Source organism: Engraulis encrasicolus, chromosome 15 (assembly GCF_034702125.1).
Source record: "Engraulis encrasicolus isolate BLACKSEA-1 chromosome 15, IST_EnEncr_1.0, whole genome shotgun sequence".
In the NCBI taxonomy this organism is placed as follows: domain Eukaryota; kingdom Metazoa; phylum Chordata; class Actinopteri; order Clupeiformes; family Engraulidae; genus Engraulis; species Engraulis encrasicolus.
In genome coordinates this window covers 5,997,478-6,016,355 of record NC_085871.1, presented here as the reverse complement: position 1 = coordinate 6,016,355, position 18,878 = coordinate 5,997,478, and the positions used below count along the sequence as shown (strand labels likewise).

Genomic DNA, 18,878 nt, shown 5'->3' with positions numbered 1-18,878 from the left:
CATACACCTTGTATTATGTGAAATTGAGTACTATACACGTCCAAAACTCTTTCACAGTATTTTAAAGTTTTGATGACACATACCTTTACTTTGAAATGGAGGAAAGGTTTTGGATGTGTCACACAGTGGTCACATGAATCCAAAACTAAAGAAAGGAAATAATTCCATCAATTCCATCCAAACTAAAACGTATAGCTCATCTTTAGCTACAGTCACCGTACTGACTGATCGTTCGGGTTATTATACGACAAAAGGACTGGAAAAGCAAAGCGAATCATGGACGAGGATGGATTACCAATAGTGGGCTCTGGTGTAGATTTGACTAAGGTTAGCTTCACGGTTTGGCACTGCTGTCAGCTGCTGTAGCATAATAATGTTCAGTGCTTGTTTATAGTTTTGCAATGTTATGCATTATGTAATCAAATAAGAATAACTGCTGTGTTGTGAAAAAGGTCTAGACTATTCATTATGTCAGTATTTTCGCTTACTGAATATACTCTTTGCATGTGTTTCTGACTTATTTCACATTATGATCTCAACAGGTTCCAGCTATTCAGCAAAGGAGAGTAGTTGCCCATTTAAACCAATTTGTTGTCCACACCGTACGGTTCCTCAACCGGTTTTCAACTGTGTGCGAGGAGGTATGCAAAATTAAGTCACACGAATACCTGTCAAATGTATTTTATGTTTTGCCGGATTGACCGTGTTTTGTTTTGTTTTCAAAGAAACTGGCCACCATATCCCTACGAATACAGCAAATTGAAACCACCCTCAGTATTCTGGAAGCAAAGGTATGCATGCATACACATCGCCATGCCGGATCTCAGATTGCAATGCCTGTGTTGGAATTAACAACAACAACAACTAGAAGCACTCAGAGAGTGCAGACCTCCACCAAGGAAGCTGCCTGATAGAATATTTGACTATGCTACACCCTAGTTTAACTTTAAGTCTTTCTGCCTTCTTTTTGTGGAGTTAGAAACTGTAATGTTTTGCCCTGTCCTGCAATTCAATTTGCGGTCACTAGAAGCGTCTAGAATCTAGATTCATAGGCCAGCAATGGTGAAAAATCTTTAAAACGGTCCTGGTTCCGGATCGTGATCCAGATCACCACCAGAATTTAATCACTTGTTCCTTGAGTCATTTCCAACAACTCCACACAAGTCTTGTCCAAATCTTGTCACAAGTCTTGTCCAAATCCGTTCATAACTTTTTGAGTTATCCTGCTGACAGACAGACAGACAGACAAAAAACAGACAAACCAACGCGACCGAAAACATAACCTCCTTGGCGGAGTTAATAATATGCATAGCACAATATCACAATTATACAGTTGACTCAAAGTGCTTTCAAATACACATACACATTTATACACTAGCTCAGGAGGCTTCCAAGAAGGCCCCAGTTGTCTGAGGTTCACATGAGAAAGTACAGACGCACACACACACACACACACACACACACACACACACACACACACACACACACACACACACACACACACACACACACACACACACACACACACACACACACACACACACACCATTTAGATTCACTGTCTATGCATACTGATGAAAATGAGGAAATCATTGGCCTATATGATCCATTGCTTTTGTTCCTTTGTTAATACCCCTCCATCCTAGCTGTCGTCTATCCCTGGACTGGAGGATGTGAAGGTAGAGGGGGTGAGTGACAGGCTATCAGCTGAGGCCAATGGACCAGTGGCTCCTGCTAGTCAGACTGTAGCCCCGACACCGGCACCAGCACCAGCACCAGCAGCAGCTGCACCTGAGGTATGTTCCGGTGTCCGTTAGAACAACCCCCGTGATGGGACTGTACTACTACTACAACAACAACAACAACAACAACAACAACAACAACAACAACAACAACAACAACATGTATTTATGTAGCACAATATTGCAATTATACAGTTAACTCAAAGAGCTTCCAAACACACATACACATTCCCACATTCACACACCAGCTCTGGAGACTGCCAAGAAGTCACCAATTGTCCAGGGTTCTCGTGAGAGTTCACACACACACACACACACACACACACATTCCATGTCACAGACCAGTAATATAACGTCTCGCACCATACTCCCACTCACCTGTTCATTCGGATTCGTTGACCTATTCATTTACACTTACTCACTGACTCTGACTCACTATTTTAATGGCACTCTCATGCATTCAGCTAAAAGATTATTTAGCTGCAGTGATCTTACAAACGTTGGTGTCACTGACTTGTGTATAGTTACTGTATCATTGGTTTGTGTACATTGATCTTCCATGTGGTCAAATGATCTAATTATTTGTGTGACTATTATGTGTGAAATATGTGCAGTTTTGTCTGAGCTTTGTCTTCAAATCAGTTCACTCACAAGATATACTCACTGAAAAACATTGTGTTGCTATCTGAACAAATATAGTTATGTCAGAACAATGCCTTGTGATTGTTTTGCCAGTCAAATGCATTTTTCTTTAATGCAGCCCCCTCATCAGCCAGCAGAAGCCGCCAGTGAGCCAAAAACGGAAAGTGCAAACGAGTCAAACGTCATGACGGTGGCCAAGGACCCACGCTACGCCCGGTACCTGAAAATGGTGCAAGTGGTAGGTAGTCTATACTGTGTCATACACTGCTGCCACAGCATAGGTCTTTGGTTCAGATGGGTTCACTGGCATTCTGACTCACTGTTTGCTAAAAAAAAAACCCTTAACTACTACATCATAACAACATTGCTATAACATTACTGAGAGCCTTAAGTAACAGATGAAGACATTACCATTTGGTAACAATAAAGCCTATTATAGAGCCTCTACATGAAAGGGGTAGGATGCATACATTCTCTCTCTCTCTCTCTCTCTCTCTCTCTCTCTCTCTCTCTCTCTCTCTCTCTCTCTCTCTCTCTCTCTCTCTCTCTCTCTCTCTCTCTCTCTCTCTCTCTCTCAGACATACAGACACATACACTCACTCTCACAGCCTTTAACTTTCTACTCATCTCATTTGTCTTTTTCTGTCATCTCAATGACAAGTTGAGTTACTGTATGTCATGAGGGTAACAAAAGACATCTGATGCATCGTCGCACATCCTGTTATTGTGGTTAAGCCACACGAGGCCACAAGACCGTGTTCATCTTGAGACTGTCTTTGTTAATAATGCATGTCGGCTTTTGCTTTTGCTAGGGTGTTCCTGTTATGGCCATAAAGAATAAGATGGTTCTGGATGGACTGGACCCCAATCTGCTCGAGTGAGTCCTTCCTCTTTTTTATGCCTAATGAGTCTCTCTCTCTCTCTCTCTCTCTCTCCCCTCCCTCTCTCTCTCTCTCTGTCCCCCTCCCCCTCTCTTTCTCACACACTTACACATTTCACACCTTCACACTCACTTTTTGTCGGCCTCCCTCCTTCCTACTTGTTCACTGACACGAACGTATGGTCCCTCCATCTCTGTCTTAATGTGTCTCTATTTCATCCTTACTTAAAAAAATCAATCGTCATTTTTTGTCGAGAACAAATCATATGCACATGAAAAGTATATTTCTCTTCCTCACCCTCCCTTGGTGTCATCTATACATTGACCTCTCTTATTTTCATTTTCAGCAACCCTAATGCCCCCGTACCTGATGCGGGCGCGAAGAATTCTGAGGAGCAAGAGGATGACAGTTCCGACAGCGAATCGTCTTTTAGCGACTGACCACATCCGCCTATCACCTTCAAGCTGTCTCACTGAGACCGCCCCCCTCGCCCTTTCAGCCCTCCATTGAGGACGATCAGTACATTAACTACATCCAGAGGGACATGACATCACTGCCTAGGCAGTATGGCAACTAACTCCATTCTGATCTGAGAAATGTCAGGCCCAAATCGCACAGCCTATATTTTATGTTAGTAGTGCTTTGATGACTTCAGACAGATGGCCAAGTGCACACACACACACACACACTCACTCCACACACACACACACACACGCACACACACAGTGGTACAATTTTAATACACATAAATACATACCTTATAATAATAATAATAATGTAACAAAATGAAAGTCAGGAGGACTGCCTTTCTTGGGGTGAATGACATCGGCATAATGTCTGTGCAGCTGTAGAATTCCATTTGAAACCAGCCACTTTCATTATATGACTATTCATGTTATATTTTTTTTGCTGTTTTTGCTGTTATTGTCCTGTGTGTTTCTGCTGAGAGAGAGAGAGAGAGAGAGAGAGAGAGAGAGAGAGAGAGAGAGAGAGAGATGGAAGGTGTCTCTATTGTTGCCAAGTTTATCAGCTGAAATAATCTTGCTCATGGGTGCGCCAAGACAGCTCATTAACTGTCTTTGATGTACAGTGGTAGTCGTCCTGTGCCTTCTCCTCCACAGACAAAGTGTTTATTGTCATATGAGGATGTCACTGGGCTCTGGATGTAAATGGTTTGCTCCGATTTGCACTTTCAATGACTTGATCATCTCGGGACTCGCAAGACACACTTCGCGTGTGTGAAGTGCTGAATGCATTCTGCAGTACGTGGTCCGCCACAGAAGTTTGTCTGTCACCTGCTTGTTCAATCTGACTAACATATATTTGCGATTGATTAAAGAAAACAGACATGACATCTCATGCCATAGTTGAAACGTTTGGTCTTTTTATGTTTATGTTTATGCAGCCAATTATATAATGTGATGTAACTCGTGTACACTCGTGTATTGCTTGGTGCGTTCACTCGCAAAAAGTAGTAATCACTCAAGATAATGGAAAAAAGGAGGCGCACACACGGCATGTGTGAAAAAGTGTATTGAAGCCGAAATTAAACAACAGAAGTCTAAGGTTAACTGGAGAAACATATGTTTCGGAGCTAGTCCATTCTCAATGACTCCAGTAGGACCTACTCTCCAGTTTCTTCAGTTAACCTTAGACTTCTTTTGTTTAATTTCGGCTTCAATACACTTTTTCACACAAGCCTTGTGTGCGCCTCCTTTTTTCCATTGTCTTGAAGTTTAAATCTTGGTCACATTGCTTTGCTATATTTTATTTCCCTTCTTTTAAATAAATTTGGCAGGCAACCGTGTCAGGTACTTCATTCAAAGCTTGGTATGGTGTCATTTGAATGATTTGCCTTTTTTTTACAACTTCAGTGGCACTGGAGGCATGTCCATTGGATTTTATTATAATTATTTTGTGAGGGTTAACAAATTTAAGGTTACTCAAGGACATAGGGTATATATAATGCTCATGCATCTGACTCATCAATACCACTTACGCTAGCAGTGCCCTTAGTAATCTTCTATTTCCACTTGTTTGTCCTCTGATGTTAGTGGTTATAATCAAAAGAGATAAATTCATACTCGGGCAGGTACCAATACTGCCAACCTTATTGAGAAGTCATTCTGCGAGAGCTGACGTGTCAACATGACATGACAGTTTACAAGACAGAGTTGTAGCCTTTGTGCCGATGGGCCTGGTGGCGGGTCTGTTCACTCTTTCCTGAAAACACTTCACTACATCATCACATCATGGCTATGACATCACTGAGGGCGTTACGGAACAGTTTAAGAAATACCGGTAGTCATTGCAATTTTGGTAAAAATTAGGTTATAAACAGAGGCTCTGCTCAAAAGAGTTAAGGTTGCTGGTAATGGTCTATGGTGTCAAATCTGTGTCTATAACTGCCCTCGCCTCCAAATGCCACAGAAAAGGCATCCATTTGGTCATGGTGTTGAAAGCAAATTATATGATCTGCCCTTTACATACTATATCTTCAGCCTCCCAAGTCCTTTTTAAGTTCTAGCTAGTCAACCATTTCACAGGGGCCAAGACATGAGTCCCATTTTGACCTTGACGTTTGACCAGTGTCCACTGTTTTTTGACTGATCATGAACAACCTTGAACTGTAGTTGTATGACGTTCATTATGTCTAAAAGTTTCTTCTTTTCAGAGATGTAAAATATTTCAGACATGTTTCCACGGTGAGACTCGTCTGACGTCTCCATCAGAGGGTCGCATGGATGTTGAAGTGTGACGTGCTTTAAAACAGCTGATGTTGTGAAGGTGTGATCTTCTCATCAATATTGACAGGTTGCTTGCTGATAAGAGTTGTGGCCTCGGGATGGTGGTCCTCCAGGTGTGAGACAGCATGTATGCTCCCTCATCCCTTTTCTCATCTCGATTGTCTCCTTAATCCAACAGTGATACATGTGTTCTCTTGCTGTGTGATTTTGGCATTGTCCCAGGTCATTACAGGGCTTTCACTTCTGCAATGGCCTGCTATTGCTGATTTGAGGTGTGACCAACCTGTCAATATTGACGGGAAGGTCACACCTCCACAACATCAGCTGTTTTAAAGCAAGTCACACATCAACATCTATGTGACCCTCTGATGAAGGCGGAAGTCTCACTTTCAAAACATGTCAGGTAAAAGATAAAACATGTCTGACACAAAAGATATTTTAAGAATTGTGCCTTAAGCCATGCTAATGGAGTTAGTACCTAAAATGTTATTATTAGAATGGTAGGTCTCTGTACACTCCTGCTTACACTCCAGTGTACGGTATATTCCAAAACACATGTAAGGAGGGTAAGGTTATCATGGGTTTCTTCTTTAACACAGTCATGGGGTAAGAGAGTTGCCCAGGGAGTGTTCAAGTTGTGCTAACCGCTACTACACTTCCTCTTCAGGGAATGGGTGTAGAGGCAATCCCAGGGTTGCAACACACACACACACACACACACACACACACACACACACACACACACACACACACACACATTAAGATGATCATGCGTTTTTATTTCACAATGGGTATCTCCACCTATGGCCTGTTGCCAATGTCCTGTTGTAATGGTCAGTTTATGTTCACATGACAAAACGGTTGCAAAATCAGCTTTAAACTATTATATAGGAAAAATACAAAAATGTGTAGATCAATAGAGCAATCCACTCTTACTTATCCAGTATGTACAGTAAGTGCATGGGTACACAATTACGGCTGTATAGTAAGCACATTGATATCATCAGATAAAAAAACATATTCTCACTTCATTGCGTGGCTGCTGAAATGTGAAAAAGTATAACAACAACAGTGAAAGTACCCCAGAGGTATTTGCGATTTTGTAAACATACCAGAAGTCAATATAAAAAATAACCTAGATTCATACAAAAATATCAGTTAATACAACAAGTGTAAATGTAAATTTATATAAAAAAGCAAACAGTATAAAAAGTCTCTTGATGATTCTCCATCTCTCTTAGTCCTGTTCCACCAGCTCAGCTCGTACAGTCAGAGTGAAGAGCTATAAACACACATGCACACACGCACACGCACACACACACACACACACACACACACACACACACACACACACACACACACACAGACTTAATTTAAATATCAATGATGTCCAGGGAACAGTGTCACTTGAAAAAAGTCAGGCGTCCGTCAACACATGAAACAAGAAATCACAAAAACACAGTACACCATGATAGAGACTAGAGACAGAGGAATGCTGGGGGTTTTAAGCAGTGTTATTAAGAACAGCAAAGAGAAGATTGTTTGACGATCATTTGATTGTATAAATGTGTCAACACTAATGACAAAATAAATATAATAAATGTAGAGTTCTACTTTATAGTAGATGTTTTTATTGAGGAAAAATAATATTGAATTTTGTAGGCTAATGGAATGTTGTTGACTTGGTAGGTTATGCCCAGGGAAAGAAACTGCATGTAATTTAATAGGCCAGCACAGCCTCATGGATTATTTTTTTAACCCCTTAAAGGTACACTGTGTGAGATTTTTGGTTGTTTATTTCCAGAATCCATGTTACCCATTCACTAATGTTACCTTTTTCAAAAAGCACCACCATCAAATTCAAAGTATTCATTAAGACTGGAAAAATTGCACTTTTCATACATGAAAAGGGGGATCTTCTACATGGTCCGCCATTTTGAATTTCCAAAAATAGCCATTTTTATCTGCAAAAATGACTGTAATTGGACCATACTACAAAACATTTGTTTATTACTTAGTTAACGTTCATGTAAAGATCAAATTTGACAATAGGCAGCCCAGTTTCAATGAGCAGCATAGTTGCAGTACCTTTTTTGACCATTTCCTGCACAGTGTACCCAGAGAGAGTAGAGAGAGAGGTTCCATTGGCCCATTGTTTCCAGGTTCTATTATTGCAAATGGGGGGGGGGGCCTTTAGGCAGACCTAAGGACTGTTCTATTCAATGCTAGGAGTATTATGACACGCCCCTTTAGGCAGACCGGAACCTGGTCATGTTAGGTGCCCATAGCAACCTATTACATTGGCATATCTCTATATACTTAAAGAATCTCTGGTGTACCTTTACGTAAGACATGGCCACTGTTATAATTTGCTCTTTCCAGAATGAGAATGACCATGTCATAATGTTTACTAAAGGCCCTGTGTAATGTCATAGTGGTGTAGTACTATGGTTGTTAAGTATTTACATCTTCATCTCCATTCATCTCCATCATCATATCCAATGGTGCAATACTAGATCAAGGCAAAAATACTTTCCACCGCCAGTCGGGTTTGTCTAGTTTACCAGGCTTCCTTAATCTAAAACTATCTCCCTTTGCTGTGGTTAAGCCAGCCATAGCAACCAGCCTCCTGCGGTTTACTGGGGTGTTTAGCGAGGTGAGCTGTGGGGTGAATGAATTCAAATGGCATGTTAGATATGCAGACTTTCTTACTTTCGTTTCCTCTACTTTTCTGTGAGCCCTCGCAACATCAGACCCTTGTAGAGCCCTTCTAAAACTAAGGCCACATCGGCTTTGACATTAAACCACAATGTCATACAAATAGATAGATAGATAGATAGATAGATAGATAGATAGATAGATAGATAGATAGATAGATAGATAGATAGATAGATAGATAGATAGATAGATAGATAGATAGATAGATAGATAGATCGTTTATTTGTCCTTTCGGAAAATTGTTCTGTGCCATTTTCAGTGCATCTGATAAAATTACAAAGACATTACAATAAACAAGAACACAATAGACAAACACAACCCCCCCCCTATAGGACAAGAAGTGCAGTTATTCAGTACCAAAGTGCAATGTGCTATCAAGTTACAGTTGTCTTATTTAGAGATGCACCGGATCCTGATTTTTAGGATCCTGCCGGGTACTGGATCCACTGTTTAAGATCCTGCCAGATCCGGAACCGGATACCGGATCCTACGAAAGGGTTGAAACACATGGCCTACTCGCACACGTGGGCCTTTTTTATTACGTTGGCGCAAACTATGTTTAAAACTCATTGGCTTACTGCCACACTGCCTTGAACGGCCGCTTCCAAAGGGCTTTCACTCCATGCAGCGATTGGGGTTGTAAAAGTGACTGAAAAGCCTAGGCTACGTAAAAAGTAGAGATGCTCCAGATCCTGTTTTCTAGGTAACTGTCGGATACCGGATCCACTGCTTAAGATCCTGCTGGATCCGGATAGCCTGAAAAACCCTATTATCCTGCCGGATCCGGAACCGGATCTTGGATCCTGTACATCTCTAGTCTTATTTAACATGGATATACTAGTAGGTATAAATGATCGGCGGGCTCTGTTTGTCTTAAATGAAGGCATCCTAAACCTCCTACCTGAGGGCAACAACTCATATGTTTGCTGTAAGGGGTGCGAGAGATCCTCACATATGGTATTTGCCTTCTTTACCACCCTTGCTTCAACAGTCATGGCCATGCTATTTAGTGGCTGGCAAGCAATCTTGCTGGCCATGTTGATTATCTTATGAAGCTTATTTTTATTTACAACAGACAGGGAGAAGTACCAGTAAATGCAACCACATATTTTCACGTATTTTCATTGATAGGAACCTACCCTTAGATGTTAGACCATTCAGCCCGTAGGTCTCTGTTATAAAGTTGCTGATTACCAGGGTCACAACGGCAGAGCCATAATTGTAAGGCCCCATAGGTCATAGTCCTGTAGTTGTAGTATGGTGGTTAAGTCTTTCCAACGACTATTAGAGTGTTCCACTGGAATGGCAGAATGGCATGCATTATGGGGCTACACCGTGCTGTTGACTGTTGACCCACCTTGAAATCCCTGATGTAGGTGAGGAAGAAGAAGACGAAGCTGAAGGCCACCGTCCACTCGCACACGGCGCTGGCCAGCCGAAAGCCGTAGTCCTGATAATGGACCACGAGACAAGACAAGAAGGCAAAGGGCAGCACTGCAATCAGTTACACCGCACTTCCACTTCCCCATGCTCTTCAGACAGCTGTCAAGTGTGTTGTCCCACCACAAACCACGAACGTCAGGGCGGGTTTTTTCCCATTGAAAGCTGGCCTATAGTTATTAATACAGCAGTACTGTTGTTTGAGGAAATGAGAAGGCTCATACTGTTTTATTCATTTTCTTCTAACATTAGATAGTACAGACTGGAGTATAAGAGGAAATGACTGGGCATTTGAGAGTAGGTTGGATTGGGAAATGACCAAGGGTCAGACTCAAACGCTGCTGGTCCTGGGATTTCTCGGACAGATGAGTCATGCTGTATGTGTGAGTGTAATCCCTCAAACGCACGCACGCACGCACGCACGCACGCACGCACGCACACGCACGCACACACACACACACACACACACACACACACACACACACACACACACACACACACACACACACACACACACACACACACACACACACACACACACACACACAGGATCACCCTCTCCTCATGTCTCACCTTTTCATCTCCATTCCAGTGTAGTTTGGTTTTTCCCACCAGAAGAGCACAGACGACAGCTTTGGAAACATGTTTAAGGAATATGCATCCATTCAAAGCCATCCAAAAAGTATCGCACCTTCCTTTGCTCATAGATGCCTTTGTTTTACAATGACTGTAATCATTAGCTCGCCAGGCAATTCTACAAAGACTGTGCAAACACAGGGTGCAACTACAAACAATGGAGCTGCCCGCATACTAAACTGTGGTACTGTCTGTCCATGTCTCTATCTATCTACATACTATAGACATATGATTATAAGACTATAAGACGTATGCTGTATATAGGCTATAAGATCATTATACTGAAATAATAACCTTAAATCGTAGCCTCTTAGTGTACAGTAGATGGGCTTGCCCGCGGGCCTATTCACTATTTGCTGAGTAACAGATTAAGGCATTAAGTAATAGATTAAGACATTACATATTTGGTGACAGTAGGGTTATAACACAAGCTCTGCACTAAGGAGTTAATGATTGGTTAATCAACAAACCAACCTTTTCATGTATTTTCACAAGAGGGGACAAGACATTTGCTCCATGTTTTGTGATACAATTTGAAATGATGTGTTCTGAAAAAGGATACTTGGAATGAGAGCCAGGAGGGCGAGGAGGGAGATGCCAGTACGGATCCGGCACATGGCCTTGGAGGAGCCGTAGGGGTGGGCCCTGTGTGAGATGTACGTCTGGATGCAAATATAGATTACTCCCGTCACAAAGAACAACAACGCGCCCAGGTCATGGACCACTACCACCACCGTTTCCTGTGATAGGGAAAAGGAAGAATATTACCAGTACTGTAAATGTCTATGTTTATCGGAAATTGAATATTTTGATAATCAAAAAGCCGTTGACAGTGTATTCCACATTTCTTAGCTGAGCTGGTGGTTAGCCAGGAGTGTGGTTTAGAAATAAAGTATGAACATGTACTAGTTTATATCACATAAAACATATTCATAACAGTGCCTCAGATTGAGTTTATTGAACGTTTTTTGACGTATAAATGGATGGCAATTGACATTCTGTTGTCATTCATATTTTTAAAATCACAAGTACATATTCTCAATAATAGTTGAAGGGAAGTGTTGCAAGACTCGACCCCTAATAAGTGTGTTAATAATAACTGACTGGATACAAGATGAGCTACCTTACCTGAAACGTGGCTACAACGCACATTCCAAAACAGGAGAGCAGTCCGAACAGGAGTCCAGCCTTATTAACACATGGCCGCATCCCACCCGTCCTGTCGATCAGCCGCTCAATAAACTTATATCGTGCATACATGGTAGCCAAACCTTTAAGGTACACATAATATTGAATTTGATTAGATTGAGCTTTTTTGACAAAACACATATAACAAGCACAAGGCTGAGCAATGTGGTTTGATTCAAACAAGCAAAGAAGCAGTGGACTTGGCCAAACTTTCACTGCCAGTCAGTGCCTTAAAGGATCACTTCAGCCAATTTCAATATGCTGTTGTATTGCTCACGCTACCCTTGACTTGTCAGTACCTGGTGATGCCGCATTTTTCGGCTCAGCCCTTACCGAGATCTGAGCTATTCTAATGGGGGCAGCTTTTGTTTACTTTTTTAAAAATCTTAACATAGGACTACTCCAAAAAAAATCCCAAAAGGTATTGCTGTTTATTAGTTGTCTGCTGATGTTGCATAACCTTTTTGGATGTTTTTGGGAATAAATCAAGATGTTTTTTTAAAATGTAAACAAACACCTGCCCCCATTACAATGACTAGGATCTCGGAGAGAAGAGAGAGAGAAAAAAATCTCAGGCACTGACAAGTCCAGGGTAGTGTGAGCATTACAACTGCATATTGAAATTGAGTGAAGTTATCCTTTAATACCTACACGTAAAAGGTCCTTCCTATACCAGAACAAGTAATTTCCCTACAAACATCCAGTTTTGTTAAGTCACTACTACACATGTGACCACCACATGGCTGAAAGATGCAGCCACACTCGAACTGGAAGTACAAAAGCGGAAGGGACATGCTGTAGTATGACACGGTGTGTGGATTGAACAGAAAAAGTAACAGTGACTGTTAGTCAGTATAGTAATAGTAGTAGTAATCAGAGGTCAAAGTAGGCATTTTGTATTGTTTCCAAACAAGCACAATGATATGCCTTTATCTTTTCCTGGCGAAGTGGTTAATGTTACTGGCTGAATTGTGAACGACAAGATGAAACACAAAAGTAGCAAAGTTTACAACCTTTCTACCTTTCAAATGAGTCAGATTTAACATCCAAATAGTTCAGCCTTCCACAAAATATATGGGGGATAGTGATTTGATTATAATGTAGATAATGTCAATTAGTAAGTCTAGTTTCAGTTCTCATGCCTTCTACATTTTCATTTCAGGTCAAACCAACCAGCACACAGATGGTGTGTGGAAGCACATGTGCTCTGTGGGGACTCTTAGAGAAAAGTTCTTGTTCCTGAAAACAGGAATTGAAACTCAGATAGACAGAGTGAGAAATTTGTGTGAACTTCAGCTGTGTGCCAATGCTGTAATAAGAATGCACAAGTCACAGATCCTTAGTAGCCTACCAGTCTGTTTGTGTTTATGCACATGCTGTGTGAACACTAAATCCATCATTTACTGGCCTGTTTTGTCAATAACTTCACCTGCAGGCTAGCAGCAGAGTAGACATATTTGAATTGACTGCACCTCTATGCCAAGTAAAAAATACAGTGATAAAACAACAGTAAAACAACGCACAAAACAGAGAACATATTGTATTAGAACGGTGATGTATTAGAAGAGTAATGTAAGTGACAGCTCTTACTTGCTATGGCTGTCAGCGATGTCAGGAGTCCAAATATACAGCTCTCTGGAGGCTCCGCCCCTGTATCACTGTCAAGAAACAGAGTGGAATCTAGTTCATATGTAATAAATAGAGTAAACATGTGGAGTAAAGTTAAATTGTAAAGTATGTGAGTATGAGTAATGGGGTGTCAATATTTTGGAGTAAACGTACTGTATATAAATTCAGAGTATTTACAACACCATGGAGAGTCAAATTACAAGTCTTTATTGTTCAACCAAATGTTATATGAAATGGAGATAACTTCAACTCTTTAAGATTTATATTAACACTGGTATTTTTACTGTGTGAATAACTACTACTGTGTAGATCAAATGTTACATGACAGAACCTTCACAGCCTTCTTGGGCAGGAAATGCAGCTTGGGGTGTGAAATCCACAGTGTGATTTCGACGTATATCTACCCTTACAATAACATTCACAGTCCACCATGTCATGAGGTTTTTGTTTGCTTTTACGTTTTACAGCATTACTAAGACACCTGACATGGCATAATGTTTAGGAGCTTGAAATTGGAAGATTACGGGTTTGAACTCCATGCCATCCATGGCTTGAGCAAGGCACCTGACCACACATTGATTGCTGTACAATCTGAACCTACTGTACCTAAGCAACTGCAAGTCCCTTTGGATGAAAGCGGCAGCTAAGTGTAATGTAATAACAATGTAACATCAGCAAAGAAACAGGAGTAATGTCTTATAACTTTGTTTTTGGAGACAATGATACCGATGGTAGATGAAGTGCTCTCCTCCTTGCAACACAAAAGTTTACTCTGTATCTTTGATATTCCCACCTGACACTTAGGACAAAGGGCTTAAATAAACACATAAGCTGTAGTAAATCAACCTGCGTAAATCATTAAATGATTCGGGATTAAATGACTCACTAGATTTGCTTTCAGGTAGGCCTACTGTAAACATTAACTTTTTTTTAATAGAAGCAGTATGGATCTTTTGGCATTGCTTTCAGTGAGCACAGTTTTCCGTGCACTAATTCCCCCAATATTAATATCTATTAATGGAAAACAAATCCACGTATATAAAAAAAATCAGATCCAGGCTTGTGACTGGATATCATTTGCATGATCATTTTCATTTGGTTATAAAGCTGTACTTATCCAGCATAAGGTGGAAGACCTACCTTATGTAGGGCCAGATAACCACAACATCTCCGCGTAACACAGCAATAGTGTAACTAACAATGCATACACTACTGGAACTGATGACCTGCAGAAAAGGCAAAAAGCAAGTACCCTCCATACACCAAGCCATTGTTGTGAATGTTACTATCGTTTCATTGTAACTGATTGGCTACAGTTTACTGTGGCTGAAGCCCATGTCACATGGACAAGAGGTCACAGAAGTAGGTCTGGCGGGAAAAGACTGTCCCATCATAGGTTTAGAGTCCATGGTACATGGTAGGGGCCATGGTACATTAAGAAGCTCTCGACGCCTGGACGCTGTAATAACTCCCTTTACAAGATTTTTTTTTTCTTTTTTGGTCTTTTTTACTTTGTTTGCGATAGTACAGTGAAGATGATGACTGGAAGCAAGTGAGGAGAGAGAGACAGGGAAGGGCCGGAAAAGGACCCAGGTCAGGAATCGAACCTGGGTCGGCCGCATAGTAGAAGAGTGCCCTACCGTTAGGCCACGGTAGGGCCCCCTTGACAAGATTTAACAGCAGTTGGTCTCATTTCCCTCTTATCTTGCACCTGTTTCTGGCCAGCTCAGAATAGGTTATTAGTGACACCCCAATATCGGAACGGTTCCCCTTGCTTCCTTAATTTTACTTTTTTTTAAAAGTCTTTGTCTAGTTAGATTATTTCAGGTTTGAAACGCACATCTTTTAAATTTAACATTTTGTTGATTGTCTCTATTGTTTGACATTGAAACGTGCTTTCGCCTGAAAAGAATTTTAACACTAGTTATGTTTTCATCCAGGCAGTGTTGGCATTCACTCTATCCATTTTCTAAAATGTCTAATTTTGTCCTGTTTCCATGTACTGTATCTGTGACTATTGAACCCAGCCATAATTCTGGGTCCTATTATAGACTATACAGCCAGTCTCTCGCGCCATCAACTCCATTCTATTATCATCAATGTGGGGGTAACGCATTACAAAAGTAATGAATTACTGCAATTCATTACTTTTTGCTGTAACTAAGTAATGTAAGGCATGGGGAGCGGGGGGGGGGGGGTGTGTTACTTGTAATTCGTTACAATGCTAGTAACTTAAGTTACAATACCTTTTACTGTAACCTGGATTTTAATGGTGTAGTGGGTTAGAAAGAAGCTATTCCTGAACCTGCTAGTCTACATGCTGCCAAAACACCTCCTGGATGCGAGGTGAAAGAGTCAAGACTCATGAGCTTGATTTATACAGTAAATGGCCAGATCCATATTTAATTATTTGGGCGAAAGTAACTAAAGTAAAGCAAAAGTAGTGTAATGCCTTTTAAGTTTTAAATATTTTAAATTTTAAATATAGTAATATTGTAGTGCAAGGGCTTACTTTGAAAAGACAGTAGCATGTAATCAGTGATGCATTACAGTTTTTGAGTAACTTGCTCAACACTGATCATCATCTGTGTCTGCTTGGCTGTGGCCCCTTATCTTATAGCCTATATACATGTCCTAGGCACTGGCAGGTTACAAGATATGACCACCTGATTGAACACAAACTGCAGCTAAAAGTTAATCTTCCTTTTCACTGACCATTACCAAAATGACACAGTCAGTGGAGTCACCACTTTTCACCACAGGATAGGCTATGGCATTGCCAAACACTCAGTGGCTCAGATTTCTGGTGATTTGCAAACCTCCAAAAGATGTCAGACAGTGATAGAGTTTCCTGTTTACAAAACCGGACATATGCCAATGAAAGAATGTAGATTTGCCCCATATTTATTTAGTTCTGTTTATTAACTTCAATTTCAGATAAAACCAGCAGTCTAATCTAAAGAATGTTGTATGTTTAGCTCTTGTTAGACAGGCAGCTGTCTTGAGTTTACACTCAACACAGATCTTGCTTTTGCCTATCTTTATGGTGACTGTGAGCTGGTAGCTGTAACTGACCTTTATTTTCTGACACAAATGCCCAAATCTAGTACATTTGTGTGTAAAGCTTGGGTGCAAATACTTAACCAAACGTGCTACTGCCTTTCCAAGATGAGTCACAAGAAGTCTTCTATTTAAGAACGAAACGCATCTTAATTTAGGCTAACTCACGCTACCTCTACCCATACCTAGAATGTGGGGTCTTGCAATGTTGTGCTGCTTGGTTGTGTCCTTAAATGACCCACTCTCCAGCTGGGATTGCGCTTTGCACGGATGCAGCGCAACATTTGCAGAGAAAACGAAACCATTTCCCTCACGTCACTGAGTGAGGGAAGAGTTCAACTGGTCAACCACAAAATCGCCATGCATTTAAAATAATACATGTCAGATCTTCTGCTAAAAGATGCCGATGTTAAAGTGTTTATTGCCTTTTACGCGCAGCATCATGCTCTGTATTAAAACATAACGGCGCAACTCATTCCAGTCAACATCAGCACAAGCTTACCTGATATATGGGAAGATGACATCGATATCTCCTCGTAAAACAGCTGTAACGTAGCTAATTATAAAAGTACTCGCAGAAGACACTACTAAAAATGCTGGTAAGAAGCTCGTCCCTTCCATATTTGAGTACAAGGCATTATAGGTCATCGATGAAGTTCTGTCATCTTTGAATTCACTTGACTTTTGACGGCTAAAGTTTTAAGGCGATATTCCCTCCTGTCAGTCCTTTAGGCTACTGATAGCCGTATTTAAGTGGACTATCCTGGGATGTTAAGTGGGTTCATCCGAGTGGTATTACTGAACTACAGTACACTTTTACATCGTTCATCACGTGTTGCGTGGGATTGCCTTCAGCACCAATCTCTACTCTCTTCCTTATTTTACCCCCTCACTTGACACTTCCCGTCAAAAGGCACTGGTGGTTTTCTTTTCTGGTTGCCCTGTGTATTGCAGTCTGAGTTGAATGGTTGTAATGTCAAGGCCGTCTATTCTTGATATGATGTGTGTGTGTGTGTGTGTGTGTGTGTGTGTGTGTGTGTGTGTGTGTGTGTGTGTGTGTGTGTGTGTGTGTGTGTGTGTGTGTGTGTGTGTGTGTGTGTGTTTGTGTGTGTGTGTGTGTGTGTGTGTACTCTTATTAAAAAAATTAAAAATAATAATAAAAAACACTAACTAACCCTTCTTTGCATCTGCACATGTTCTGTATATTTCCTGTGAACTTTGTATTTGCTAGTGATGTTGGCTATGATGATATCCTCTTTTGAAAGTCGCTTTGGTTATAAAGCGTCTGCCAAATGCAATGTAATAATATTCTGCCATAGGCCCTATGGTTAATTGCCTATTACCGGCCCATTTTTAATGTGGATTTCTTGACCGCATAGCTGAAAGGTTTTGTTGGTAAAGCAATACACCCCCTCAATCAGCCAACATACTTGCAGGCCTAAAGTGATATCAGACATCACATTTATGACTGTGAATGACCAGAAGTCAGTCTGAAATTTGACTGCTCTCAGATCAAGCCAATTTCCAATAGTGTCCAGCGGAAAGTGAACTTCTATGAAACTGCGGATAAGTTACTTATTCTACACAGAAGGCTTCATGCCATTTGTCATAAAACTGCTGTAAACACAGTGACACACTTGAAACAGTGTTGGTTTTGTAACACCCCCCAGCTGTGTTCGGATTTTGAATTTGACCTTTGACCCTCACACATTTAGTGCTAAAAAGTGTGTCATCCAGTATGTCATCCAGCCTACTTGCAAACTGCAGCAAATGTTGAAGGAGGTAGGTCTGCACACTGCCAATAAGCTCCAAAAAATAAACTTGATTATATAAAAAACATAAAGTTTCGATCACCCTGGATCTTCATAAGGCTTATACTAAAACTAAAACTGCAGCAAGTGCACGTGTCAGTGTCTGTGAGGATGTGTAGGAGCCATCTCCTTTAAAGAGGTTTACTCATTAGTTGGTTTGGGGTAAGCCAAGTTCAACGACCATTGAACAGTCGACGCATGCACGCACAAACACACACATGCAGGCACGCACACAGGCACGCAGACACACACACACACCTTACATTACGTTCATAACTTGTAGGTACTAGGTTATTATTGGTTAGTACTTGAAGCAAAGTGGGTAAGGTGCCTCGCTCAATAGAATTTCACCTAAACCTGCAACCTTCCGATTCCAAGAGGCCT

The 18,878-nt window shown here is 41.0% G+C and overlaps 2 protein-coding genes across 2 annotated transcripts; one reads left to right on the top strand and one right to left on the bottom strand.

Annotated features, from left to right (window-relative positions):
- The first annotated feature begins 123 nt into the window (after positions 1-123).
- washc3 (WASH complex subunit 3) lies at positions 124-4,638 on the top strand. The gene is made up of 7 exons (XM_063217859.1): positions 124-327; positions 543-641; positions 726-791; positions 1,647-1,796; positions 2,503-2,622; positions 3,197-3,261; positions 3,612-4,638. The coding sequence occupies exons 1-7, from the start codon at positions 277-279 to the stop codon at positions 3,703-3,705; spliced, it is 645 nt and encodes a 214-aa protein (XP_063073929.1). The 5' UTR covers positions 124-276; the 3' UTR covers positions 3,706-4,638.
- Positions 4,639-6,770: 2,132 nt separating this feature from the next.
- Positions 6,771-17,549, bottom strand: dram1 (DNA-damage regulated autophagy modulator 1). Its single transcript, XM_063216887.1, has 7 exons — positions 17,186-17,549; positions 13,585-13,652; positions 11,935-12,077; positions 11,369-11,546; positions 10,744-10,802; positions 10,088-10,180; positions 6,771-7,294 (listed from the first exon to the last, which is right to left on the bottom strand). The coding sequence occupies exons 1-7, from the start codon at positions 17,329-17,331 to the stop codon at positions 7,250-7,252; spliced, it is 732 nt and encodes a 243-aa protein (XP_063072957.1). The 5' UTR covers positions 17,332-17,549; the 3' UTR covers positions 6,771-7,249.
- Between the last annotated feature and the right edge of the window lie 1,329 nt (positions 17,550-18,878).